The sequence below is a fragment of the Saimiri boliviensis genome, chromosome 1, assembly GCF_048565385.1.
Source record: "Saimiri boliviensis isolate mSaiBol1 chromosome 1, mSaiBol1.pri, whole genome shotgun sequence".
In the NCBI taxonomy this organism is placed as follows: domain Eukaryota; kingdom Metazoa; phylum Chordata; class Mammalia; order Primates; family Cebidae; genus Saimiri; species Saimiri boliviensis.
This window is the reverse complement of record NC_133449.1, coordinates 228,570,282-228,597,616: the sequence shown is the minus strand read 5'-3', so window position 1 is coordinate 228,597,616 and position 27,335 is coordinate 228,570,282. Positions and strand designations below refer to the sequence as shown.

General features: G+C 39.7%; 2 protein-coding genes across 6 annotated transcripts in view; one reads left to right on the top strand and one right to left on the bottom strand.

The window, feature by feature from the left end:
* Positions 1-27,335, top strand: part of MSH3 (mutS homolog 3) — a 265,070-nt gene that overhangs the window by 5,833 nt on the left and 231,902 nt on the right. For 2 of the 4 annotated variants that reach the window (XM_074384262.1, XM_074384265.1), the window contains exon 2: positions 25,038-25,158. In XM_074384262.1, the coding sequence (XP_074240363.1) occupies positions 25,038-25,158 (121 nt within the window). Of the gene's footprint in view, positions 1-23,388; positions 23,590-23,726; positions 24,186-25,037; positions 25,159-27,335 lie in introns of those variants that run through there. The other 2 variants (XM_074384261.1, XM_074384264.1) reach the window with 2 other exon arrangements.
* Positions 862-23,257, bottom strand: DHFR (dihydrofolate reductase). 2 transcript variants are annotated; one of them, XM_039469266.2, is made up of 6 exons: positions 23,070-23,257; positions 22,657-22,706; positions 20,746-20,851; positions 9,867-9,993; positions 5,682-5,797; positions 862-1,159 (listed from the first exon to the last, which is right to left on the bottom strand). In XM_039469266.2, the coding sequence occupies exons 1-6, from the start codon at positions 23,222-23,224 to the stop codon at positions 1,081-1,083; spliced, it is 633 nt and encodes a 210-aa protein (XP_039325200.1). In that variant the 5' UTR covers positions 23,225-23,257; the 3' UTR covers positions 862-1,080. The 2 variants fall into 2 exon arrangements, with proteins under 2 accessions (XP_039325200.1, XP_074240371.1); XM_074384270.1 differs by lacking the exon at positions 23,070-23,257 and adding an exon at positions 21,847-21,910 and having other exon boundaries at positions 22,657-22,699.

Genomic DNA, 27,335 nt, shown 5'->3' with positions numbered 1-27,335 from the left:
AACCTGGGAAGGCGGAAGTTACAGTGAGCCAAGGTTGCACCATTGCACTTTGCCTGGGCAACAACAGTGAAACTCTATCTACCAAAAACAAAAAAAGCATGAAGAGCTTACATACTTAAACATACAGTTGCTTTAAGTGTTTGGCATTCACTGTTCCCGTGCATGCTAGCAGCTTCTTACTGCAAACACCTAGGACTTGCTATAGAGCATCTGGAGTACGTTCCACCCACACACAGGAAAGGGAGCTGACAATCAAGGAGTGGGGGATCAACACTCCGGCTTTCTCCCGTTTCCCTGTATCTCAGCAGTATGGAGCTTGTTACCAATGAGAACCTGCTCAATGACTTTAAACTGGTTTCCTTACCTACTCAGTTCCATTTCTCCATACCTCAATTGATGATTTCTGGTACTACCTAGCAAATAAACTGCTTTCACTGGACTTCCAGGTTGTTTTCAATTTTTCACTGTTACAAACAAGGCTGCAACATTTGTCTACAAACCTCTGGATATACATGCAGGAAGCTTTTGGTATTTCCCACTAGTGAAAATCCTCAGTTGAAGGGTATGTGCATCTTCATCTTTAATAAATACTACCAACATCTGAAAAGCTCAACAATGTCAAGGACTGCCAAGAGTGCCACGTGATGGGTGTGGAATGGCAGCTCACTGTGTACCAGGTGCTGGGGACTCAGTTGGGGTCTTGGATAGGCACTTAGTTATAGTTATAGCAAGAATGTTTCATAAATGGTATCTGATATAGCCAAGATTAGTGGGGAAAGTGTAAAGTATGTAAAAAGTCAATAGTGGTGTACAGCAAAAAAAAAAAAAAAAAAAAAAAGATTAGTGGAGAATACAAACACATTGCTTAGGAATAATTTAATTATCCACAGATCTAAAGTCAATAAGTCTTTTTTTTTTTTTTTTTGCAGAAAGAGATAAAAAGGGGAAAGAAAAAGATAAGAGAGAAAAGCTTCCATAAGATCTTGTAGAAGGAAAAAAAGTCTTTTTTTCTAATGTAAAAATACATAATTTTTTTTTCAGAGGGAGAAGGAACAGCTTAAACCAGAAAACACATTCATATTAATCATTCTTCTCATATACTTCAAATTTGTACTTAATGCCTTTCTCCTCCTGGGCATCAGAGGGAACACCTGGATATCTGTAAAAGAAAAAAATATTAAATTATGTATCCATTAAAAACATAGTTTCCCTGATTCTCAGTTTAAACACATCAATAGTGCATAAAGTAAATAAAAGGTTTCCCTTCGTTTTTCTTCACAATGGTAAGCCTTGTAAAGTTGGATAAGTATCATGCAAATATTCCACATATGCAAATGGTAAGAAAAAAAACTGTAAACTATATAGAAAATTAGTGTAATTTCTCCTCTTTTGTTTCTTTTGGATTCCGAATTCTCTCAAAAACCAGTTAGCAGATTCCCTTATATCTTTCGACTCTATCACTCAGCTAACAGAAAATTTCTTAAGAGCTTTTTGCAAGTCTTTTTTTTTTTTTTTTTTGAGATGGGGTTTCGCTCTTGTTACCCAGGCTGGAGTGCAATGGCGTGATCTCGGCTCACCGCAACCTCCGCCTCCTGGGTTCAGGCAATTCTCCTGCCTCAGCCTCCTGAGTAGCTGGGATTACAGGCATGCGCCACCATGCCCAGCTAATTTTTTGTATTTTTAGTAGAGACGGGGTTTCACCATGTTGACCAGGATGGTCTCGATCTCTCGACCTCGTGATCCACCCGCCTCGGCCTCCCAAAGTGCTGGGATTACAGGCTTGAGCCACCGCACCCGGCCTGCAAGTCTTATATTTGTTATCACATTTCTTGTGTAGGCAGAAGAAAAAATACAATGTGAAGCTGTTTAGAACATAACTGAAATTACATGCCCTAGACAGTGATGGGTTCTCCGCTTCCGTTTGGTTGATGGACACCACACTGCTCTAATTCCACTATGTGCAGCAGACTGTATGAGGATCTGCTGTTCCTGCTCCCTAACTCCTCTCACTTGAGCCTGTGTTCTCTCCAGCTTCCCATCCAAAACCAGCTTTTCCACAGAGGACTCTTCTGACCATTCCAACCTTGAATGAAACCCAAATCTTGGGGTACTTCAGTACTATGCAGGCTGCACCCCAGTATGCTCCAGGTGGTGGTCAGGAATGCCTGCTTGAATCAGACTGTGCTTGACTCTGGTTCTGCTGTGTGACATGCCTCTGAGCCTGGCTGTCAACAAAGTCTTCATCCTTGTAAAAATTTTAGCATTGGCCAAGGCATAGTGGCTCCCACCTATAATCCCAGCACTTTGGGAGACCAAGGTGGGTAGATCACTTGAGGTTAGGAGTTTTGAGACCAGCCTGGTCAACATGGTGTAACCCCATCTCTACTAAAAATACAAAAATTAGCTGGGTGTGGTGGCACACACCTGTAATCCCAGCTACTCGGGACGCTGAGGCAGGAGAATTGCTTGAGTCTGGGAGGCAGAGGTTGCAGTGAGCCAAGATGGTGCCACTGCACCATTCCGGCTTGGGTGACACAGCCACCCACCCCAGCCAAAAAAAAAAAAAAAAAAAAAAAAAAAACCTGAAAAAGAATGTACCATTGTGTCTAACACATTAAGTGTTCTATAAATGGTGTCCACTAATAATATTGGTTTGTTTCATTTCTCTATTTTCTAAACTCAAGGTAGGCAGGGATAACAGGCATGGTGGTGGTATTCAACTTCTCTCTTTCATGTTTATTTCACTATACTGGTGCATTTATTTTTAAATCGGGAAGAATGGTGTAAATAAAAGATATCATGTTTTAACAGAAACATATGTAACCACAAGAGGTTGACTGGTAGAGACAATGGGGCTTAAACTAAGTGAATACCTGGGGGAAAGGGATAGGGAAAGTAGAGAATGACCAAAGTTTATATCTGGACAGTAGAGAGCAAATCTATGGAGAGAAAGCAGCTCCAGAACTGAGCAATGTTAGTTTTCCAGGGACAAAGTATATTCACTTGATCTTGAGAGGTTTCCTTTTTCTCCATAGAATAAAGGACTGACTTATTCTAGGTCTCCTGTTAGAGAATTCCCTCTATTTCATTAAAGAGGCTGTTATGATGTTATATTAGTACACACCTGAAAGTACAAATGACCATCAAACGTTGCAATGGAAGAATTTTTTGCTTTCTCCCATAGCTTTGTTTAGAATGTCCACTTTGGAGCAGTTTACTTATTCCTATCTTAATCTATTCACTATTAAAATTTTCTAAGACATTTAAGAAGTACTGGCAATCTATCACAAACTCTCAAAAAAAAAAACAGAAGAGAAGACAGCATCTTCCAATTCACTCCATGAGGTCACTTTTATCCTGATGACAAAACCAGGGAAGGCATTAAAAAAAAAAACAAAACTATAAACCAATATCCCTTCTGAATATAAATGCAAAAATCTTCAACAATAAACTAGCAACCAAAACCCAGTAACATATAAAAAGGATTATACACCATTACCAAGAAGAATTTATCCCAGAAACATTAGCTTAACATGCAAATTAATGTGATATACCATATTAATATTACATTAAAGTATTAGTAAAAAGAGAAAACAACATGATCATCTCAATAAGTTTGAGCAGATATCAATAGTCCCATAATGTGAGAATCAGTGGTCTAAGCAGAAAATAAAACGTATGAGGTATGACAAAGTAAAAAAATCACTAAGTGTGAGTTTTCTAAGTAGTTACCTTTGGAGCCTAAGGAAAAGCCTGTACTTTAGCTGTTTATAGTTCTGAAAATTTTCAGTTTTCTTTAGAGATAAGAGTCCAAGAAAATCAGTCACTCACTTCAGTTGATTGAAGACTATTACTTCATAGAGTAACAGACTATTAATCTGAAGCCTGGCCATCCTGGTATTCAGACTTGGCTCTGAATGTTCCTTTAAGGGACATTACAAACACAAACCACACTCAAAGAATATTGACTAGATAAAACTGAGAATATGTGAAAGAATGTGCTAAAAGCTATTCCAAAAGTATTGATATGATAATCTTTTACTTTTATCCTCTAAAGCCAACAGCTAAAAATTGCTTATAAACAAAAATGCTATGAGTTTTCAAAATCAGGCAGTTTCATGCTAGTCACCACAAGGTGAAGCAAGTGTAACCTCTTCACTCCATCTCCACCTGCCACAGCTTACCTCAGTTCCTTAATCTTTCACCCGAATGACAAGGCTCCCCCTAGTTCACTCTTCTGGTCCATTCACCACAAAGCAGCTAGAACAAGGTCACTCTCTCTTCAGAACCCTCTCATCACCCTGTACTTGGTCTGACCTCTGTGGGCCTCCTGCTTGCTCACAAGGCCTCCAGCGGCTTCAGGCTCAGAGAACACACCAAGCATATTCCTGCCTGAGGCCTTTGCAGTAGCTATTGCCGAATCCTAGAATGTCCTTCCTGCTCTTTGCAGGGCTGGCTTCTTATTTAGATCACAGCATAGACATCACCCTTCAGAGAAGATGTCTCACACTACCCAGTATCTGCCACATTACAGTATTTTAGTTCTCCACATGCACCTCTTTTGATTCCTCTGCCATTTGGCCCTCACTAGAAAGAATGTAATCTTCTGGAGAAGATCAGTAGTGGCTGGCCTGGTAAACACTGTTTCCCCAGTGCCTAGATAATATCTAATTCTCCTAAAATGAACTAAAAACTACTCTTCTAGATTTCAGTAACATCATTAAAACCTGAACGTTTCCAAGTCTATTGAAGCAGATGCCAAAAATTCCTACAGAATTTGTCTATAAAACATATTGTTACTCTGCATTCAATCTAAAAAGACATGCTCTTTTCTTTTCTTTGAGACAGTTCAAAGCTGGAGTGCAATGGCATGATCTCAGCTCATTGCAACCTCTGCCTCCCAGGTTCAAGTGATTCTCCTGCCTCAGCCTCCCAAGGGGCTGGGATTATAGGCATGGTACCACCATGCCTGGCTGGTTTTTTTTTTTTTTATTTTTTTTTTATTTTTAGTTCAGTCAGGGTTTCGCCATGATGGCTAGGCTGGTCTCAAACTCCCAACCTTGGTGATCTGCCTGCCTCGACCTCCCAAAGTGCTGGGATTACAGGAGTGAGCCACTGTGCCTAGCCATGAAAAAAATATATATATAGGCCGGGCGTGGTGGCTTAAGCCTGTAATCCCAGCACTTTGGGAGGCCGAGGCGGGTGGATCACAAGGTCAAGAGATCGAGACCATCCTGGTCAACATGGTGAAATCCCGTCTCTACTAAAAATACAAAACATTAGCTGGGTATGGTGGCGCGTGCCTGTAATCCCGGCTACTCAGGAGGCTGAGGCAGGAGAATTGCCTGAACCCAGGAGGCGGAGGTTGCTGTGAGCTGAGATCACGCCATTGCACTCCAGCCTGGGTAACAAGAGCGAAACTCCGTCTCAAAAAAAAAAAAATTAAAAAAAAAAAATATATATATATATATATATATATATATAATTTCCATAGGTTTTTGGGAAACAGGTTGTATTTGGTTACATAAGTTCTTTAGCAGTGATCTGTGAAATTTTGGTGCACCCATCACCCAAGCAGTACACAATGAACCCAATTTTTAGTCTGAAAAGACATGCTCTTTTCTATAGTCTTAAGCAGGAAAGCCAAAGTGCTTCAGACTAATTAATAACATTATACTTACTCTGGCAGAAGTTTATATTTCTCCAAATCAATTTCTGGAAAAAACGTGTCACTTTCAAAGTCCTGCATGATCCTTGTCACAAACAGTTTAAGATGGCCTGGGTGATCCATGGCTTCCTTTGAAATAAAACAACATCAATTTTCTTAATGTATGTCAAAAGACACAGAAATTCTAAGACTTATGTTTGATTACTTAAGTTTATACTAGGTATTAAAGATATGTTTGGTACCGCCAAAGAATATTATTTAAATATCCTATTCTTTCATCTGGGGTGCTGCAAATTGTGCCTTAGTTATATTTAGAGTGACACTAACCATTATCAATAATTACGAGAGCCTGAGTTTAAATATAGTCTGGCCTCCATATAATAACTCCTTTTTTTTTTTTACTTGAGAGGCAGTTTCACTCTTGTTGTCCAGGCTGGAGTGCAATGGTGCGATCTCGGCTCACTGCAAGCCCCACCTCCTGGGTTCAAGTAATTCTCTTGCTTCAGCCTCCTGAGGAGCTAGGATTACAGGCATGCGCCACCACGCCCGGCTAATTCTGTATTTTTAGTAGAGATGGGGTTTTTCCATGTTGGGCACGCTGGTCTCGAACTCCCGACTTCAGGTGATCTGCTTACTTCAGCCTCCCAAAGTGCTGGGATTATAGGTGTAAGCCACCTCACCCTGTGCCCAGCCAATAATTATGAGAGACTGAGTTTAAATATAGTCTGGTTTCTGGTTTGCTTACAAGAACTTTTTAATTTTAGCATTTTCTTTTGTTGTTTTCCTTTGGCTGTTAAAAGAGCCCTAAATTATCAAGATGCTCTCCATAGAAAAATTTACATACACATATAGGAATAAGATAGTGCAATTTAATGAGATCTTGACTGTGGTAAACCCCAAGAGCATACTTAGTACATGTACATAAAATTTAATAACGCTTCCAATTCTCAAAAGATAATTACAATGCTAGTAGGTAGGTAATTTATTCTGCTTGTTGCTAACAATTATATTAATATTTGGCTTTATACTGTACATGACTTTTCTAACAACTGCCTAAAATACAGTTGATAGTTTCTGCAGAAAAAGCTGCCCTGGAATGAGCATCTTAAAATTCTCATTCATAAAAAGTATGTCTTAATTCCAACTCTAAGAAAGCAGTAATTCTTGATCTCAAATAGCCTATAACTCATAGAACTCCTGACTCTCAAGCAATTCACCTGCCTTGGTTTCCCAAATAGCCTGTAAGCTATTTAAGATCAAGAATTACTGCTTTCTTACAGTTGCAATTAAGAAACTAGATATAATTTTATATACAAATTCAAAAAATTATATAGAAATTATAAAATTTTATAGATATAAAAAATATATACACACATATACAAATGCAAGTGTGTGTTATTTTTAAAATTCCAAATAAGGGAACAGAACAAATTTTATCTTCAATATATCATTTTATATTAAATCATTGTTTGCTACAACCCAATAGATACTCTATCAATTCTTACTCTACCAAAATTTAAAAAGTGGAATGCAGTAGTCCCCCCTTATCTGCGGTTTCACTTGCCAGTTTGTTTGTGGTCAACTGTAGTCTGAAAATATTAAATGGAAAATTCCAGAAATAATGCCTAAGATTCAAATGGCATGCTGTTTTGAATAGTGGGAAGAAATCTCGTGCCATTCTGCTGTCCTGTCCAGGAAGTAAATTCTCCCTGCACTTCCTGTCTATGTTACCTGCCCCTTAGTCACTTAGGAGCCATCTGGATTAGATTGACTGTGGTGGTATTGCAATGGTGGTGCTCAAGGAAATCTTAAAATAAGATTTTATTCAAGGAAATAATAAAATACTTAATAACGGCCCCAAAATGCAAGAGTAATGATGCTGGCATGTTGTTATAATTGTTCTATTTTACTATTGTTGTTAATCCCTAACTGAATTTATAAGTTAAACTTTATCATAGGTATGTATACATAGGAGAAAACAGCATAGATAGAGTTCAGTAATATCTGTGGTTTCAGCCATCTGCTGAGGGTCTTGGAATATATCCCCTGAGAATACAGGGCGGAGCTACTGTAGGGCTAACTATGGCAGCATTTGAAGTTCTGTAGTAAAGTTGATCATACAACGCAAACCTTCTGTAAAGGGCCAGATGGTAAATATTTTAGGCTTTAAGGGCCATAGGGTTTCTTACCTTTGTAAGCCACAGACAGTAGTGAATGAATGGGTAGGGCTGTGTTCCAACGAAACTTTCTTTACAAACATAGGCTGGGAGGTCTGATTTGGCCCATAGGAAGATAAACCCAAATGATATACAAGCTGTGGTGATGTGAGGTAGGTGGATAATGTAAAAATATCATTTGAAGGTTCTACTTCCTATTTATCTATATATATAGATTGATCATATTACATAAATGCATTTACATACTTATGCTGTAAATGAATACATTATCAAGTGACTACGGTAATGAATCATTTGAAGTGTGGTATGTATTAAAACAAGTAACTTGTTTTCTTCCAAGAAATTCATACTTGGATGGAAATATCAAGGAATAATGTCCGTTTTCTTTTGTTACAAATGCGGAAAATAAGAGGTTACAAACTGAGGTTTTTTTTTTTTTTGAGACAGACTCTCACTGTTACCTAGGCTGGAGTACAGTGGCACAATAGCTCACTGTAACCTCTGCCTCCCGGGTTCAAGCAATTTTCCCACCTCAGCCTGCGGAGTAGCTGGGACCCGCCATCACGCCTGACTAATTTTGTATTTTTAGGAGAGATGGAGTTTCACCATGTTGGCCAAGCTGGTTTTGAACTCATGACCTCAAGCAATCCACCTGTGTTGGCCTCCCAAAGTGCTGGGATTACAGGCATCAGCCTATCTCTTCTTACTAAAATAATTTCAATGTATGTATGTTACCACAAGACTCAAATGGCAGAAACTGATTTTTTCTCCTCCTCATAAACATTATTTTCATTAGTGTTCTAGAAGGCAAAAAATTTTGTTATCCTCAAAAATTCTAAAGCTGGAAGTCATCTGGTATTAAAAAAGAGGTATATTTTCTTTTTTATATACTATTTTTCCTTATGCTATAAAATCATGTCATCTTTCTCCTGTGTCCTCACATTACATGCAAATTGAGTGAGGAAGTTTTCTGCTTGTAATAAATTCATATACATCTAGATAGTATATATCAACTGAGAGCCCCAGACCTTTCTCGATAAGAGACGTATTCATCTTGAAAGACAAAGGGATAACTCAGTGTATCTAGAGTACATTCAGGGAGTAGAAACCAGTACAGTACAAGCACAATTCTCAGGAAAGGATTTAGAGTGGATTTTAAATTGGAAACATCAATTATTCTTCGATTTAAAAGTAGACTGGTATTAGGGAGATGCTGGCCACAGGATACGAAACTTTAGTTACATAGGAGGAGTAAGTTCAAGAGATCTATTGTACAACGTCTATTATTCTACAGTTAATAACAAATACTTTCTTGCAAATTGCTAAGAGAGTAGATTTTAAGTGTTCTTACCACAAAATAAGTGAGGTAATACATATGTTAATTAGCTCAGTTTAGGCATTCTCCACTATATACACATTTCGAAACAAGATGTTGTACATGACATGGAATTATTTGTCCATTAAAAAGATAAATAGGCTGGGTGTGATGGATCACACCTGTAATCTCAGCACTTTGGGAGGTCAACTGCTTGAACCTAGGAGTTCGAGACCAGCCTGGGCAACGTGGCGAAACCCTGACTCTACAAAAAAATACAAAAATTAGCTGGGCATGATGGTGTGTGCCTATAGTTCCAGCTACTACTTTGGAGGAGACGTGGGAGGACTGCTTGGGCCTGGGAGCTCAAGGCTGCAGTGAGCTGAGATACTGCCACTGCACTCTAGCCTGGGTGACAAAGCAAGATCCTGTCTCAAAAATAAATGAATAAATAAAAGATAGGCTGATACAGACTAAAATATTTATTTTTGCATTTTTATTTAGTTTGTATGATAGTATCAAACAAGTAATTTGAATTGACAACAAATAATTTACAGTACACATAATGTGCTGCTTCCTATACTCATGGCTTAATTTTTTAAAGGTTCAGACAATGACATACTTGTTCCACCTCCTTTAAATGTCAGAGAAGCTGAAAGAAAGTAGAATAAAACATTTCTTTTTATTTACCAATAACTTTACTTACCTTATAAACAGAACTGCCACCAATTATCCAAATCATGTCTACTTTATTTGCTAATTCTGGTTGTTCAGTAAGTTTTAAGGCATCATCCAGACTTCTGGCCAGAAAATGAGCTCCTTGTGGAGGCTCCCTGAGGTTAAAGAAAAGAATTACATATAATTTTTGTAAAATCCATCTATACTAGTCAAATAATCTAACTAAGAAGCAGTGATTATAGAACTAAAATCATCATAAATATGAATCCTTTTAACAAGAAGCACTTAGTATCAGTATGGCCTATGACCAATAATTCAACCTACATTTGTATATCTATGGTTCACGATGAATCATAAAACAAGACCACATGATATCTTGTGATATCTCTGGTGGAAAAACATCAGAATAGGAGTTATTTCCGGAGAGATGGGATAAAGATTAACTGCGTCAGGGCAGGAGAGAATTTTCTGGGGCTGATGGATAATATTCTGTATCTTTGATAGGACTGGGATTATGCAGGCATATACATTTATCAAAACTTAGCAAATGTACTTTTAAGATCTATGTGTCTCATCGTATGTAATATTTACTTCAAAAAGCTGTAAAAGAAATACTGAATCATTAATGGTATGAATGATGAAATATTTAGGTGGAAATACACTTATGTCTGCAGTTTATTATGAAATGCATAAATGAACAAGACTGATTTGATGGATGAATGAATATGTGATGAAACTAGTAGAGTAAAATGTTAGTAGTAGATCTAGGCGGTGGGTTTACTGTAAAGTTCCTTCTGTATGTGTGAAGATTTTCCTGATAAAATATTAGAAAAAGAGTGATATGTATGAATGACTGCAGAAAAGCTTGGAATGACGTTTAGACTGTTAATATGTTGTTACCTTTGGGAATGGAGAAATGATTTTCATGTCCAAACAATACAGAAATGGGTGTAGTATTAAAAAATGAGCTTACTATTACTTATGTAATTAAAATCCCAAAGGGAAGAAGTTAATTAATTTCAGTGTTTACTCAGGGGTGGTCCAATATTTTGGCTTCTCTTGGCCACATTAGAAGAATAACTGTCTTGGGCCACACATAAAATACATAACCATTAATGATAGCTGAGGGGCTTAAAAAACAAAAACAAACAAACAAAAAAACCAGGTCTGTGCATGTTTTAAGAAAGTTTACTAATTTGGTTGGGCAGCATTCAAAACCATCCTGGGCCATGGGCTGGACAAGCTCACTTTACAGTGAATAGCTTAATCTCTCCCAATCTCTGAAACTATTTTGTTGGTTGCGGTGGGGGTTGCAATAAAAAAAAATTAGCTGGGCATGGTGGCGCATGCCTGTAATCCCAGCTACTCAGGAGGCTGAGACAGGAGAACTGCCTGAACCCAGGAGGCGGAGGTTGCGGTGAGCTGAGATTGCGCCATTGCACTCCAGCCTGGGTAACAAGAGTGAAACTCCGTCTCAAAAAAAAAAAAAGAAAAAGAAATGATGAAATATGTAGAACTAGGCTTTCATAGTAATTAGATACACAACAGAAATTACAATTCAATGTCAAGTTTTTAGTCTGATGCTTTAACAAGATTATATAATTGCCCTTGAACTCACAGTTATAATAATGATTAATCAAGAACTAACAGGGACTATTCATTCTCTTGATTGCCTCCTCCTTCTCCCTCCTGATACATATTTTACTTAATTCACTCTGTCATTCTTAAAAGAATTAGGTTAGAGCAAAGTCTGCACTTTGACTCAGGCTGGAAAAAGACATGGAGGCCAGGGAGAAGTTAAATACATCCAGGTATTTCCAAAGGTATCAGGGCAGGTACAAAGACCAGGTTGGACTAGGCTCTTCATTCAGTGAGAGAATTGAATCTAGAAGAAACAAAGATTTGGAGTTGGGAGGGAAGACGGTTTAGTTAATATACAGATGACACAGAACTGTGACAGTTTTAGTTAGTAATTGTAGATGTGATGTCTTCCTTGCCCTTTTGTAATGAGTCTAGAAAAGGAAATGAAGAACAGATTACCCGGGACGGTGGCTCATGCCTGTAATCCCAGTACTTTCAGAAGCTGGGGGTGGGGGAAAATGACTTGAGGTCAGGAGTTCAACACCAGCCTGGCCAACATGGCAAAAACCCGTCTCAAAAATAGAAAAATTAGTTAGGTGCAGTGGTGTTTGCCTATAATCCCAGGTACTCAGGAGGCCGAGACAGGAGAATGGCTTGAACCCAGGAGGCGGAGGTTGCAGTGAGCAGAGATTGTGCCACTGCGCTCCAGCCTGGGCGAGAGTTTAAGACTGTCTCAAAAAAACCCCCAAACACCAAATAAAAGATAGAGCAAACTTAGAGATTTAACTTAAAGCAAAGGTATGAAGAATATGCTTCTGTAAAATGTGGCTATTTAGTGGTTTAGAAGTAAGTTTCACAGGAAACACTGGACCTCCAGGTAGGTAAAAAGCTGAGTTAGTGTTTGAGTTCATCAGCCGTTACATGGCACAGGTCCTAGAAAGTAATACAGTAAATGACAAATAGCAAACATCCAATATAGTGACATATTTCACTGCTGAATTTATTTCCTGTAATTATTTTAAGCCAATCCAGACTGGATTCCCTGACAATGGAGAGTTGGTTTGTGGTAGCATAAGTATTTTGTGTTAAGAAATGTGTGGACATGCTTGACGTTTTTGTGATTGAGTCTTGAGGGTTTGCATGAAGACTAAATGAGATAAGGTACACAATGCATTTAACTGGCAATCCTATGTGGTTCTATCATTCCTTTTTATAGACGAGGAAACTGAGGCTGAATGGGTAAGACACCACTGGTCACACACCCAGAAATGAGGGACCTGGGAGTTGGGACTCCCACAGCCTGACTTTGAAACTTGAGATGCAACTTGTTACAAGGACAAAGGACTTCAGCTTGTGCCTGTAGGCTACAGGGGCCTCTGATTCTGGGGCCCTTAGACATCAGTATGGTGGGGCTTAGATTAGGCAGAACCCTCTGACTCTTGTCCTCTGGCCTTATCTGATTATCCCAGGGTGCAGAAACATTATCCCTTTTTCACTGTTTCTGACTTGAAAGATAATAGGACGGCAGATGGAATTCTGGCTCAATTTCCCTGGGGAGTGTTGGGAAACTACTTAAAAACAAAACAAAAAAACCGAGATCCTGAAATAGAATGGTGTCTTAACCAGAACTCAAAAATACATCAATTTACGAACCTTCATACTCAAAAAGAGTGGGGTTTCCTACTAAGCCATACCTCATTTATTGTGCTTTACATACACTGTTTTTTGTTTTTTTTTTTTTTTAAACAAACTGAAGGTTTGTGCCAATCCTGCACTGAGCAAGTCTACTGGTGAAATTTTTCCAACAGCTTGTGTTCATTTTGTATCTCTATGTTACATTTTGGTAATTCTCACATGTTTTGGTTACCTGCTGTTACTGTTGTAAGTAACTGTTATCATGCCTTTATAAGATGGTGAACTGATAAATGTGTGTTCTGACAGCTCCACTAACTGGCTGTTCTGTTCCTGTTTCTCTCCCTCTCTTCTGGCCTCCCAATTCCCTGAGAGACAACAATATTGAAAAGAGGCCAATTAATAACCCTACAATGACCTCTAAGTGTACAAGTAAAAGGAAGAGTCACATATTTCTCAAGAAAATCAAAAGCTAGAAATGATTATGTTTTGTGAGGGAGGCATGTCAAAAGCCAAGATAGGCCAAAAGCTAGGCCTCTTGCATATAACAGCCAAGTTGTAAATACAAAAGAAAAATTCTTGAAGGAAATTAGAAGTGCTATTCTAGTGAAAATGTGAATGGTAAGAAAGCAAACAGCCTTACTGATACGGAGAAAGTTGAGTAGTCTGGATAGATCACACTAGCCACAACATTACCTTAAGCCAAAGCCCAAACTAGAGCAAGACTTTAACCCTCTTAAATTCTACAAAGGCTGAGAGAAGTGAGAAAGCTATAGAACAAAAGTCTGAAACTAGCAGTTTGGTTCATTTTAAGGAAAAAGCTGTCCCCATAAGAAAAAAGTGCAAGATGAAGCAGCAAGTGCTAATGTAGAAGCGGCAGCAAGTTTATCCGGAAGATCTGGCTAAGATCATTGATGAAGCTGGCTACACTAAGAACAGATTTTCAATGAAGATGAAATAGCCTGCTATTCAAGGAAAGTGCCCTCTAGAACTTCATAGCTGTAGAGAAGTCAATGTAGAGAGTTTCAAAGAACAGGCTGATTGTCTTGTTAGAGGCTAATGCAAGCTGGTGACTTTCAGTGGAAGCCAATGCTCATTTACCATTCTGAAAATCCCAAGGCCTTTAAGAATTACACTAAATTTACTCTGCCTGTGCATTAGAAATGGAATAACAAAGCTTGGATAACAGCACATCTGTTTACAGCATGGTTTACTAAATATTTTAAGCCTGCTGTTGAGACCTCTTGCTCAGGGACAAAGATTCCTTTCAAAATATTCCTGTTCATTCTGCAGCACATGGATCAAGGAGTAATTCCGACTTTCATGTTTTATTATTTAAGAAATACATTTTGTAAGGCTGTAGCTGCAATAGATAGTGATTCCTCTGATGCATCTGGACAAAGTAAACGGAAAACCTTCTAAAAAGGATTCACTATTCTAGATGCCATTAACAACGTTCATAGGAGATCAAAGTATCAACATTAACAGGAATTTGGAGTAATCTGATTCCAACTCTCATGATGGCTTTGAGGGGTTTAAGACTTCAGGGGTGGAAATGACTGCAGATGTGGTGGAAATGGCAAGAGAACTAGAATTAGAAGTGGAGCCTAAAGATGAGATCGAATTGCTGCAATCTCATGATAAAATATCAATGGATAAGGAGTTCCTTCTTATGGATGAGCAAAGAAACTGGCTTCTTGATGAAGATGCTGTGAACGTTGTTGAAATGACCACAAAAGATTTAGAATACTACACAAACTAAGTTAATAAAGCAGCAGCAAGGTTTGAAAGGACTGAGTCCCATTTTGAAAGAAACTGTTGTGGGCAAAATGCTATCTATCAAACAGCATTACATGCTCCAGAAAAATCTTTCATGAAAGGAAGAGTCCATCAATGTGGCAAACTTCACTGTTGTCTTATTTTAAGAAATTGCTACAGCCACCCCAGCCTTCAGCAACCATCACCTATATCAGTCAGCTTCCATCAATATCAAGGCAAGACACTCCACAATGAGAAGATTATGACTCACTGAAAGCTCAGATGATTGTTAGTATTTTTTAGTCATATTTTAATTAAGGTACATGCATTTTTTTAAAAGACGTAATGGTATTGCACATCTATTAGGCTAAATAGTATAGTGTGACTCTAACTTTTATACACACTGGGAAACCAAAAAATTCATGTGACTACCTTTATTGTGATATTTGCTTTATTTATTACAGTGGTCTGGAACTGAACTTGCAATTATCTCTGAGGTATACCCATATTAAAAATTGGGTATGACCTAGCCTCATTGTGAAATACTCTGTAGCTACTAAAAATGTTTACACGACTTTATTTTCTAATGTATTGATGGGAAAAGAGGGAGGTTACAAAGTGGTACTAGGTCATTATATAAAATGACTAGGTCAAAATATAAAATTTATAAAAATAGATCATTCTATTTTTATAAATCACCTATGTATTATTCATTCTGTGAAGATTCCTGAATCCCTACTTTGCTAGGGGTTATGCTAGACTGTGGGAATAGAGATAAAATATGTAGTCCCTGCACTCAAAGAGATTGTGATGGCAGTCAGAAATGTCTCAGCAGTGACTATGATGTACAAAAGGATATACAGTGAAGATGTGCAGGGGACGCTACAGGGGAATGCAGGGCAGGGATGATGAGGGAGAATCCTCCTCAAGTCACGATTCCTTAACTGAGTGTCAAAGGAGATAAAAAACATGTGCAAAGGCACAGGCATGACAGACTACAATAGAAGTGTAGTACAGAATTTTATTTTAATTATATGGAAGTTATTTAATACAAGAAATTTCTGACAAAGTTGAGGGTAGAGGAAAAGTAAACTGTGGTGAGGTTTAAAACAGTAAAAAGTAAGTTTAAAAAGTAAACTGTGGTGAGGTTTAAAATGTCCCGTAGGCTGGATGTGGTGGCTCCTGCCTGTAATCCCAGAACTTTGGGAGGCTGAGGTGGGCGAATCACTTGAGGTCAGGAGTTCAAGACCAGGCTGGCCAACATGGAGAAATCCCTTCTCTACTAAAAAATAAGAAAATTAGCTGGGCGTGGGTGGCACATGCTTGTTATCCCAGCTACTTGGGTGGCCGAGGCAGGAGAATTGCTTGAGCCAGGGAGGTAGAGGTTGCAGTGAGCTGAGATCACACCACTGCCTTCCAGCGTGGGTGACGGTGGGTCATTCTTGCCATACCCAACTAAATTAGAGTTGAGGGGCCGGGGAGGAAAGCACTCGGCATACAAAAAATTGCTCCAAGAATGTAATTCTCTGTGAGCCTGACTGCTAGTACTGTTTGTTGTAACCTGAAACCAGTTTTATCTATAGCTTCTAAGATAACTTGCTGCAACTCCAGAACTAATTTTGCCTACCACTTGCTGCTCAACAGTTGGAGGTGCCAGGTCCCCCAAATCTTAGTAATGCCAATGAACTTCCTCTAAGAGCAGTAACATTTCTCCTTTTTAATAAAACCTCTAACCTTCCCTTGTTCTTCAGACATAGGGAAGGCCACTTGTACGCATGTATGCCCTAAACAGCAGTTCTTTCTTCCCGAAGAAAATGTTAAATTTAGAAATTCATCTCAACGTTTTTATTTCGCCTTTGATAATACTAAAAGGTTGGGACAGCAGAGCAAGGCGAAGATAGGAAAAAAAAAAAAAGGAATCCAGAATAAAGTCAGGGGAGAGGAGAAAGTTGATTTAGGTGGCAGGGGATTTTTGTCTCAAGATCCAGGGAAACAAGAACAAAGTAATATGTTAAAGTGAAAATGACATCATGAGTCTGTTCACTGTGATTTCATTAATATTATATTAATGGGTATGTTCTATAAGATAAAAAGTAGCAAGGCTGGGAGATAGGAACTGATGTCTATATCCTTCTGTGCGCCAGAAACTTTAAATACAAAATTTCAGCGAGTCTTCAAAATCACCCTAAAAAGTTGTCATTATTCATCTCATTTAATAGGTAAGGAAACAGGTTCAACAAAGCTTTCTTGTAACCTGCCTAAAGTCACAAAGTTACTAGGTGCCACAGGAGATATCAGAAGCCAGGTCAGTCAGTGTTTCCTACTCTACGTGTGTGAGTGGTAGGGAGAGAGAACTGCAGCTTCAAAAATTTTTTATGATCTCACTATCTCTGAGATCATGAGATCATAAAAAATTATAACTGATAGTGAGATCGTAAAAAATTGTAACATGAAAGTTAGTTAACGTTCATGGAAGGGAGACTATTTAAATCTTCTATCAGAGAGGCAATTTTGGATTTTCTAAAGATGATGTCAAGGCTATAGCATTGCAGTAAAACTTGTTTATTTAGTATTTGGTTCCACAGTTTTTTTTTTTTTTTTTTTTTTGAGATGGAGTCTCGCTCTATCACACAGGCTGGAGTACAGTGGCAGGATCTTGGCTCACTGCAACCTCTGCCTCCCAGGTTCAAGCGGTTCTCCTGCCTCAGCCTCCTTAGTAGCTGGGATTACAGGCGTGTGCCACCAAACCTGGTGAATTTTTGTATTTTTAGTAGAGTTGGGGTTTTGCCATGTTGGCCAGGCTGGTCTCAGATGCCTGACCTTATGATCTGTCCGCCTTGGCCTCCCAAAGTGTGGGGATTACAGGCATGAGCCACGGTTCCTGGCTGGTTCCAAAGACTTTTAAAAGCTACTTTATTGATATAAATCATATACCATAAAATTCACCCTTTTAAAGTGTACAGTTCAGTTATGTTTAGTATATTCACAGAGTTGTGCAAGCATCACTCCTACCTACTTTTAGGACATTTCCATCATACCAAAAAATAAAAATAAAAATAAAACCATTCTGTACTCATTGGTGGTCATTCCCATCCTTCTCACCTCAAGTTCTTTTAAAGGTACAACTTGATTGTCTAGACAAATGTGGAGAAGCATTTTCCCCCAATACCTCGCTAAGGAAATATTTACCCTAAATAACTAGGGTTTGATAGAAAATTTTGTGATTACCTTGGGGATGCAGTTTCTTCTTACAGTGGGGGAGAGGGTGAAAAAACAAATATCTTTAGAGCTTGCATAAGCAAGTGATTTCCATGTATAAATCTCTGCCCTTTTATTCAGGACCCTGCAGTGCCTGGCACTCAGCAGGTGCTCCCTACACATGTGGGACTGACCAGCAAGTAAGTAAGCAGGGGCAAGAACAACAAAAAAGAGCTCTAACATATTTTACTAACTGGTATCACTATTTCTCTGGCATGCTTGATAATAGACTTTAAATCTTCTTAGCCTAAAAAAAGAAGAAAGCACAAGATACCAACATATGTTATATATAAATACACAAGAAGCAACCAAACCCAATTACATGCACCACAGGGAGGTTAAGAAAAAAAAGAAATTACACTCATCTTTTGAGGAGAAATGGTGGCTCAAGTGAACATCTCCCCCACTGAGATTTCTTTCTGTTTGTTTGAGCTCAAGCTAGCCATAAACAAACTTTAGTAGTATTCAAAAATGTCTATTAGAGTTTCTTGGAATGGTGATATAGTCTGTGATCTTGAATTCTACCAAAGACAGAGATAATCAGAATATCCTAGCAACCAGAAGAACAGCATGAAGATGGAGGCAGGCAGCAAGATGCCCATCAACAAATCTGCTCCACTGCCCAGAGGCAATCAATGCAAATATTCTGGTACATTTCTCGGTTTTTACCTATGCCATTCTAGGAAAAACCTGGGAGAAAATCTATGTAAGCCTGAATCCCCTTAGCCTATATAGCTGTGTAGTTTTTTCCTTCTCATCGTGTGTTAATTTGGCTAGGATATAGTCCTTGGTTATTCAGATACTGTATCTAGGTGTTGTTTTGAAGGTATTTTGTAGATGTGATTACAATTCAGTTTTTTATTTTTTTGAGACAGGGTCTCACTCTGTTGCCCAGGCTGGAGTGCAGTGGCACGATCTTGGCCCACTGCAACCTCTGCTCCCGGGTTTAAGTGATCGTCACACCTCAGCCTCCTGAGTGGATGGGACTACAGGTGCACCACCACATCTGGCTAAATTTTTTTGTAGAGATGGGGTTTCACTGTGTTGCACAGGCTAGTCTCAAAACTCCTGAGCTCAAGTGATCCACCTGCCTTGGCCTTCCAAAGTGCTGGAATTACAGGGGTTACCCACTGTTCCTTGTCAGACTTTAATCTGAGTGAGCTGATTCAGTTTGAAGGCCTTAAGAGTAGAGTTGAGGCTTCTCTGAAGAAATTTCACCTGCACTGCTTCAGCCCCTGCTACAGAATTCCAGCTTGACCTTTCTGATGGCCTGCTTTACAGATTTGTGGACTCATATAGCCAGGTGAGTCCACAAATTCACAATTCCCCAGCCCTCACAATTGTGTAAGCCAATTTCTTGCAAGAAAACTCTTTAATACACCTATATTTATCTACTACTGGTTCTGCTTTTTGAGTTGAATCTTGACTAATACACATGAGAAAAGAATACTACGATCACTGTTCCCAAGCAAGTAGTGCCCTACGATACTGCATTCTTTTAGGTGATTATATTATTAGACTAAGAAGCAGTGATTAACATGTCAGATCCCAGACTTTCTTTGCTCTTAGTTCCTGATATCGTTTGGCCTTTGTGTCCCCAGCCTAAATCTCACCTTGAATTGTAATAATCCCCATGTCAAGGGCAGGACCAGGTGGAGATACATGAATTATGGGGGGAGTGTTTCCCCCATGATGTTCTTGTGATAGTGAGTTCTTATGAGATCTGATGGTTTTAAAAGGAGGCTTTCTCCCTTTGCTCAGCCCTTCTCCTTCCTGCTATCATGTGAAGGACGTGTTTGCTTCCCCTTCCACCACGATTTTAAGTTTCCTGAGGCCTCCCCAGCCATGAGGAACTGTGAGTTAATTAAAACTCTTTCCTGTATAAATTACCCAGTCTCGGACAGTTCTTTATAGCAACGTGAGAATGGACTAACACAGGTCCAATTCTGCCCACCTCTCGACCTCTCAAACCATTGGGAGTTGACTTCCTGGGCAGTCTTAATATGATTAGCTTCCAACTCTCCAGGGAATATCCAGGAGTAATTTCAGAAACTACTAACTCCAACGCTGGATTGGAGGACAGGAAAATTCTTAGCAGAGGCTAATTGGAGACACACGCTTTGCCCCAGGGTCTCTAGAACCATCTCAATACTCTGAAATTTTTTACCTTCAGACACTGGGTAATGAATGTTAAGTACAAAATATTAATGGGTATTGTGGTTAATTAGGAATAATAGGCAGAAGATTACGACCCATTTCAGCCCATCCTAAAATTCACAATTTATTACATTTAGGGTTGTGTCCAGAAAGGGGATCATCACTTAATTTTAGCAAGTCCCCAAACATAGTTGTTTTGACTTTATGTGAAACTAGAAGTTATTGATTACCCTGTATAATTTACATTTGAGGCTACTGAATGATGGTTCAAGAAAACTTGCAAATCTGATGCCACAGTGAGATACTTAATGTTTAATGTAACTTTTCAAGGTGATGAAATCAATAACTCAGGTAGTAGACTAAGCTAATGTCATGTAGTATAAACAACTGCTTATTCATTTTCTGTAATAACCTTTGTGATATTAAGCAGCTTCATCAATAGCTCCTTTTATACTGATCTCCACTAGAAGAAATGAGACATGATTTTCTTGTGGTGAATTTATGCTAAGTAAGGTACTTACTTGAGTTCCTTGCTGAGAACTACATTAATTCTATCCTTTAAGGGTCGATTCTTCTCAGGAATGGAGAACCAGGTCTTCCTACCCATAATCACCAAATTCTGTTTATCTATAAAATCACAAAGAAAGCCTAAGTATATTTTGGGAATATACATATATTTTCATATGTTTATATAAAACAGGTCTTTGAATAATATCATTTTTGTCTAATGTTGATGAGAAAAATAATTCCTGGCCGGGGCCACACTGTCTATGTGGAGTTTGCATGCTTTTCCCATGTCTGCCTGGGTTTTCTCTAGGTACTCGTTTCCTTTCACATTCCAAAGATGTGCACATTATTAATCTTTCTTAAACATATGTAAAGCTCTTATTTATTTCAGTGTTTAATATTAGAAATGTTTTCAGCCTTCACTTAGAATTTTTGCGATTTTTTTGTGACCAGCAATATGCCCTAGGAATTTAACTCCTGTGCATATCAAGTAGCCTACGGTAAAATTGGTTTCGCTATATATTGTTTCACTTACAGTCAGTTTTCAAGAACTCACAGATGACTTTAAATGAGGACTTAGTTTAGGTATGTGCATGGACATGACTGACATCCTGCCATCTAGTGGATCTCCTTTAAAAAAACTGAAACTTAAAAGACTTACCAAAATTCATACTTATCACTCATATCCTAAATATAACTATTTTTCCCTTTGGAATTATCCAATTTATATCCAATATTTAGTTTTAATCAATTGCAATTGTGTATAACATAGTAAAGAGTAAAGATTCTAGGTCAAAGTGCTCAAGTTGAATGCATTTTCTCATCCACATGACAAACCGTGTTAACCCCTTGTGGTTTACTTAACAAAACAGAGATAACAGTAGTTCCTCCTTCTAGGGTTGTTGTGGAAATTAAAAACTTAGAATAATATTCAGCCTCTAATCAGTACTGTCACAACTGTTTGATATAATTGTATTACTCATATTTGTGTACCTTGTAGATTTACATGAAATCATACTTTGAAAAATAGCTGCTTAATGTTCCACTCAATTACCTTAAAACATGTTTAACTATGTCTCTATCCTACTCTTTTAAGTAAAGACTTCTATACAAACCTTTTACATATAGCTTCCACTTCTGGTTCAGTTTCTTAGAAGAGTAACTTTGAGAGTCAGCTATCTGAACCAAAGAAACATTAAGATTACCAGACCATATTGGGATTTTGAGAGTGGCTTTTATTAATTCTTTAGCTATAGGCTTTTGTCATCACTCTACCAGTGATCTAAGTGTCAAAACCAAATGCCTTGTATCTGTCCCATTAAAGAGATACGGCATCTGCTCCTTCCTTACTCTTTGTTTCCCCTGCCCATGCCTCCTCTTACGACCATAAATATCTACATCTCTTAGGTTTTAAACGGGGCATCTCTTAACCTCCACATTCTTTTCCTTGGTTATCCCCTTCCCTCCAATAGTTCAATTCACCCACACCCTGTGCCTGAAATTAACCCCGATGTCCTAGAGGTTCCTCATCACTACAGTGGCATATTATTCTCCACATTTTTACATGTCACACTAGCTTTCAAACTGATAATCTGAGCGTTCATCCTTGATTCATCATCTTTAGATTCCAGATCTACAAAAGCCAGGAAGCTGTTCCAAAGGCTTCCTCTGCTTTTTTTTTTTTTCCAGAGTGCTGACCTCCAAGGAAGCCTCCAACTAGTTGCCAATTCTGTCCCTTGCCTGAATTTGCTCATGCGTTAACATAAAATTTCGAAGACAAAAAATTTTAAATAATGATAAATAAACCTTGGGAACTGCATAGAGATCCATACGAGCAAAGGTCCCAGATTAATACGGACAATTTTCCATTTAACTAACATTTGCATTGGTAAACTTAAGCAAGACTCTACTGAATTCCACATTACCTTCTACTGAAGAGGTTGTGGTCATTCTCTGGAAATACCTGAATTCATTCCTACAAGTTAGAGAAACACAGCGTTACTCGAAACATTATCTCTTGGGCTCGAGCTCTAACGCACCAGACAAACGGAGCGCTGGGGGCAGGGGTGGGGTGTTTACTCCAGGGCTGGGACTTTGCTCTGGACAAGGGCGCCGCAGGGCAAAGACCTCACCAGGCAGCAGGCTTCGGGTAGAAATCAGCAACTTGGCCTCCCGCTCAGCAGAAAAGGGGAATCCAGCCGGATCCACCCCTCCAGTCAGTGCAGACCGCAAGTTTGACCCCATCCTCCCGCCGCAAGTAGGCCGGGCGAGTCCCACCCAGGCACCCGACCCCAGACTTGGGCCAGTCTGGGTCCCCTCAGCCCGGCCCGGCAGATACCTGAGCGGCGGCCAGGGCAGGTCACCGTTCTTGCCGATGCCCATGTTCTGGGACACAGCGACGATGCAGTTTAGCAACTGAACCATGACAGCAGCAGTGAGCACTGAGTCCGCTGGATACACAACGGTGCGCGGCCAACTTTGGCGCGAAATCATCTGCTCCGCCTCCTCGTCCTTATTTGTGCAGGTGAGGCCCCGCCCCCCGCCCCGGCGCACGGCAGGGTCGCGACGTGCTCGCGCCCGCAGACGCCTGGGAACTGAGGCCGCGGGCTCGCGCTCCCGGCCGTGCCCTGCTTCCTGGCTGCCATCCTTGCCCTGCCATGTCTCGCCGGAAGCCTGCTTCGGGCGGCCTCGCTGCCTCCAGCGCAGCCCCTGCGCGGCAAGCTGTTTTGAGCCGATTTTTCCAGTCTACGGGAACTCTGAAATCCACCTCCTCCTCCGCGGGTGCAGCCGACCAGGTGGACCCTGACGCCGCAGCGCCCCCAGCGTCCACTTTCCCGCCCCAGCTGCCGCCGCACGTGGTGGGTGCTGTCCGGAACTGGGCCGAGCCGTCGGGACCAGGGGGCGGGGCTTGTGGGTGAGGCGCGGAGGTCGGGACCCTCCGCCAGACGATAGGGCTGGAGGAGGAAGGGGCGGGCCGAGAAAGGGGAAGGTGGGAAGGGCCTAGCCGGGGCTAAGTTCTAGGTGTAGCGTTGAGGTTTTAGCACTTCCATTTGAGCTGATAGGCCACGGTCACGCAGGTTTTTAATGGCAGGCCTGAGACAGGAACTAAGGTCTCCTGACGAGGGGGCTTGTGGGCAAGGGCTGCGTCTTTTAACCTCCATTTTTTTTTTTTTCTTGGTGGTTGAAGGGTTTCACTGATTTAAAAAGTGCTGGATTGGCTGACTAGAAGGAAGCTGCTGTTAGGTCTCCCGTTTTTAAGGCTGCCGCAGCATTGCTCAGTATTTCAAATCATTAGGTTAAAAGCAATCATACTGTGCAGTTCCCCAGTGACTGCACTTTTTGTAGTTTAGATAATATAGTCTGAAATACAATTTGGGTGGATAAAGTTTCTTAGGATAGTTATAGATGTGATTAATCATGGGGTCCTTCCTGTTGCCATGCTTCAACGCAATAGGTACGTTTGTTTGTTTTTAAACCACAGATACTGCCACGGGAAAAGCCCCTTATTGGGGCTCTCTGCACAGTATTTCTCAAACTGAGGCTGTGGAAGGGCATTGAAAACAGGTTTTTAGCCACCTACTGTGTTTTAATGTAGATTACAGCTTGGGTGCTTCAAAATCTCGTTCCCTTCTTGTATATTTCTCCCTTAAAGTGATTACTCCTTTTCTGTTTTGTTTTGTGTTTTTTTTTTTTTTTTAACGATGACCTACATTATCATGAATTCACCAAAATTTTGACCACCATTTAGAGGGTAGTTGGTGAAGGATTTACGTATGCTTTTTGCAGGTTTTCTGCCAAAAGAAGTTCATAATCTTGTCACATCTTTATTGATGAACATAAACCATTTAAACCGGAAACACTTAAATTGGAATGAACATGTCAAAAATGATTCTGTTCTTTTATTACCTATCTTTTCCCCTCTAATTGTGCCTTTGCTACGTAGCTGTTTATTTCTTAGAAGTATTTTATTTAACATATGTAATTAGGGTGATTCAAGTTTTATAATTAGAGAAAGCTGAAGGCTGATTATTGAGTCAAGACAGGTAACCAGCCTTGGTTTCAATTAATTCTACCAGGGCTTGAGTTGCTGAGGCTCCTGACTTCAGTCATCAGACTCTACCTTGTCTTTGATGGTGTTCAAAACAGTTCACCCATAGACTTTTCCCCATAGGCTAAAAGTAGGGGATTCTATGAAGAGTGGATGGCAAGGAGTTTGTCATTCAGATGTAAGGTTTAAATTACTTCACATACATGAAGCTTTCTCAGAATAGAGATAACACATCATTTTCTACCCTTCTTGATACAGACTACAGAAATGGACAGAAGTAGGAAGAGACCATTGGAAAATGATGGGCCTGTTAAAAAGAAAGTAAAGAAAACCCAAGAAAAAGAAGGAGGAAGTGATCTGGGAATATCTGGCAACTCTGGTGAGTTGTGGGGGATTCTTTTTTCTCTTCAGTCATGGCTCTGGTATTCTTCAATTTTCGAGGGCAGAAGAGCCTTTTGGAGTTGTGTCTTTTTTCTTTGTGGAGAAAGGTCCCTTTTGTGCCTGAGCAGAGTGGCCAGCTATAGGTGATGGTTATGTGTATAGGAGATTAAGGGGATGGTAGAGCTAGAATTCTGCAATTTAGCTCTAGTTCTCCCAACTTTTTTATTCCTTCTAGCTATTTTTGTCCTTGTTATAAAACATTCTTGCTAACAGAATTTCAAACAGTACAGAAATTTGGAAGGTAGGCAGTGATAGACCCCATAATGCCCCGCTTTCAGTAAGGCCCACTGCTAATTGGTGTTCTGTATATATACTTCCAGATTTTAAAATTTATACATGTGTATATGTGCATACTCATAAGCCCACAAAGTAGTTTAAATAATGATATTTTACAGATTATATTCTATACTAATTTACTACTATCTTTTTCCACTTAATAGAACATTTTGAACAGTTTTCAATATCAGGACATGTAGATCTACTCTTCCCCCCACCTTTTTTTTTTTTTGCCTGGACCTGCTCTTTGTGTATGTAAAAGGAATTGAATAAAAACAGCATGCCTAGGCTGTGCGCCGTGGCTCATGCCTGCAATCTCAGCAGTTTGAGAGGCCAAGGCAGGCAGATCACCTGAGATCAGGAGTTCAAGACCAGCCTGACCAATATGGTGAAATCCTGTCTCTACAAAAATTAGCTGGGCATTATGGTGGTTGCCTATAATCCCAGCTACTCGGGAGGCTGAGGCAGGAGAATCACTTGAGCTTGGGAGGCGGAGGTTGCAGTAATCCTAGATTGTGCCACTGCATTCTAGCCTTGGCAACAGCATGAGATTCTGTGTCAAAAAACAAAACAAAACAAAAAACAAACAAACAAAAAGCGTGCCTGAATTCCTGAGTTCCTGGATTTCTAGAGGTGGTATTGCATATAGACAGTTGAGCAGAGTTTTCTCCAGTTTTTCGTATCAGAGAATTTGTGATAGGGGAAGACAGGAAATCCATATTCATTATTCCCAAGGAAATTGGGTAAAGAGAATAAGAAAGAAGAAAAAAGAAGTCCCAGTTCAGTAGAGGTATCTGTCCAATGGAGATATATGTAAAATATTAATCCTTCCATAAAAGGTAAAATTTGGATTCATGGTCAACACGAAAGCTTTAGTATGAAATAACTACAGGAATGGAGACGTATGGCTAAGGAAAAAAGTAAACTTCAAACTTTTCCTTTCTGGAGGAGGCATGCAAGGAGGCATGACTTGAGAGAATTTGCCATGTGTTAATGTTACATTTCTGGGGCTACCTACCTTTCATTGCTTCATTACTTTGCAGAGACCCATTTTTGAGGTCTACAAACACTGAATGAATACCTATGATTTTTTTAAAAGCCTGCTATTATTCTAGAGACTTTTTGTGGCTCATTTCTTCTTCCTAAGAATGCTTGTTGTCCTCTTTTTCTTTTTTTGAGACAGGGTCTTGCTCTGTTGCCCAGGCTGAAGTGAACTGGCACAGTCTTGCCTCACTGTAAAACTGTAAACTCCACCTCCTGGGTTCAAGTGATTCTCCTGCCTCAGCCTCCTGAGTAGCTGGGATTACAGGTGTGTACCTCCACACCTGGCTAATTTTTATATTTTTGGTAGAGACAGGATTTTGCCATGTTGAGTTGGGGTGGTCTCGAACTCCTGGCCTCAAGTGATCTGCCCGCTTTGGCCTCTCAAAGTGCTTGGATTACAGACAGGAGACACTGCGCTCGGCCTGTTGTCCGTTTTTATAGAGAAAGAAGTAGGTGATAGACAAAGAGAATTGGAGATTATCACAGTTAAGTAACTTAACCAAGACCACATTGGACAGCTGAGATAGAACGTTGTTGAAATAAGATAACACACTTGGCATATTTTAAAATAGGACCTTTGCCACTTGTTAAATATGCTACTAATGAAGAAGGGAGAGGATCATCCACTAGTCAGAAGCTGGGTGGCTGTTCCACCTCAGTTTATTTTTTAGAGACAGGTATACCTCTGTCATCAGGCTGGAACGTAGTGGTAGGATCATAGCTCATGTAGCCCCAAACTCCTGGGCTGAAGCTATCCTTCTGCCTCAGCTTCCTAAGTAGCAGGTACCACAAGTG

Excerpts from the sequence above, each read along its gene's own strand:
- DHFR (XM_039469266.2), bottom strand. The coding sequence starts at position 23,224 with ATGATTTCGCGCCAAAGTTGGCCGCGCACCGTTGTGTATCCAGCGGAC. Across the intron at positions 20,852-22,656 it reads CACAACCTCTTCAGTAGAAG|ATAAACAGAATTTGGTGATT; the intron begins GTAATGTGGAAT and ends GTGATTTTATAG. Across the intron at positions 1,160-5,681 it reads AAATATAAACTTCTGCCAGA|ATATCCAGGTGTTCCCTCTG; the intron begins GTAAGTATAATG and ends TTTCTTTTACAG.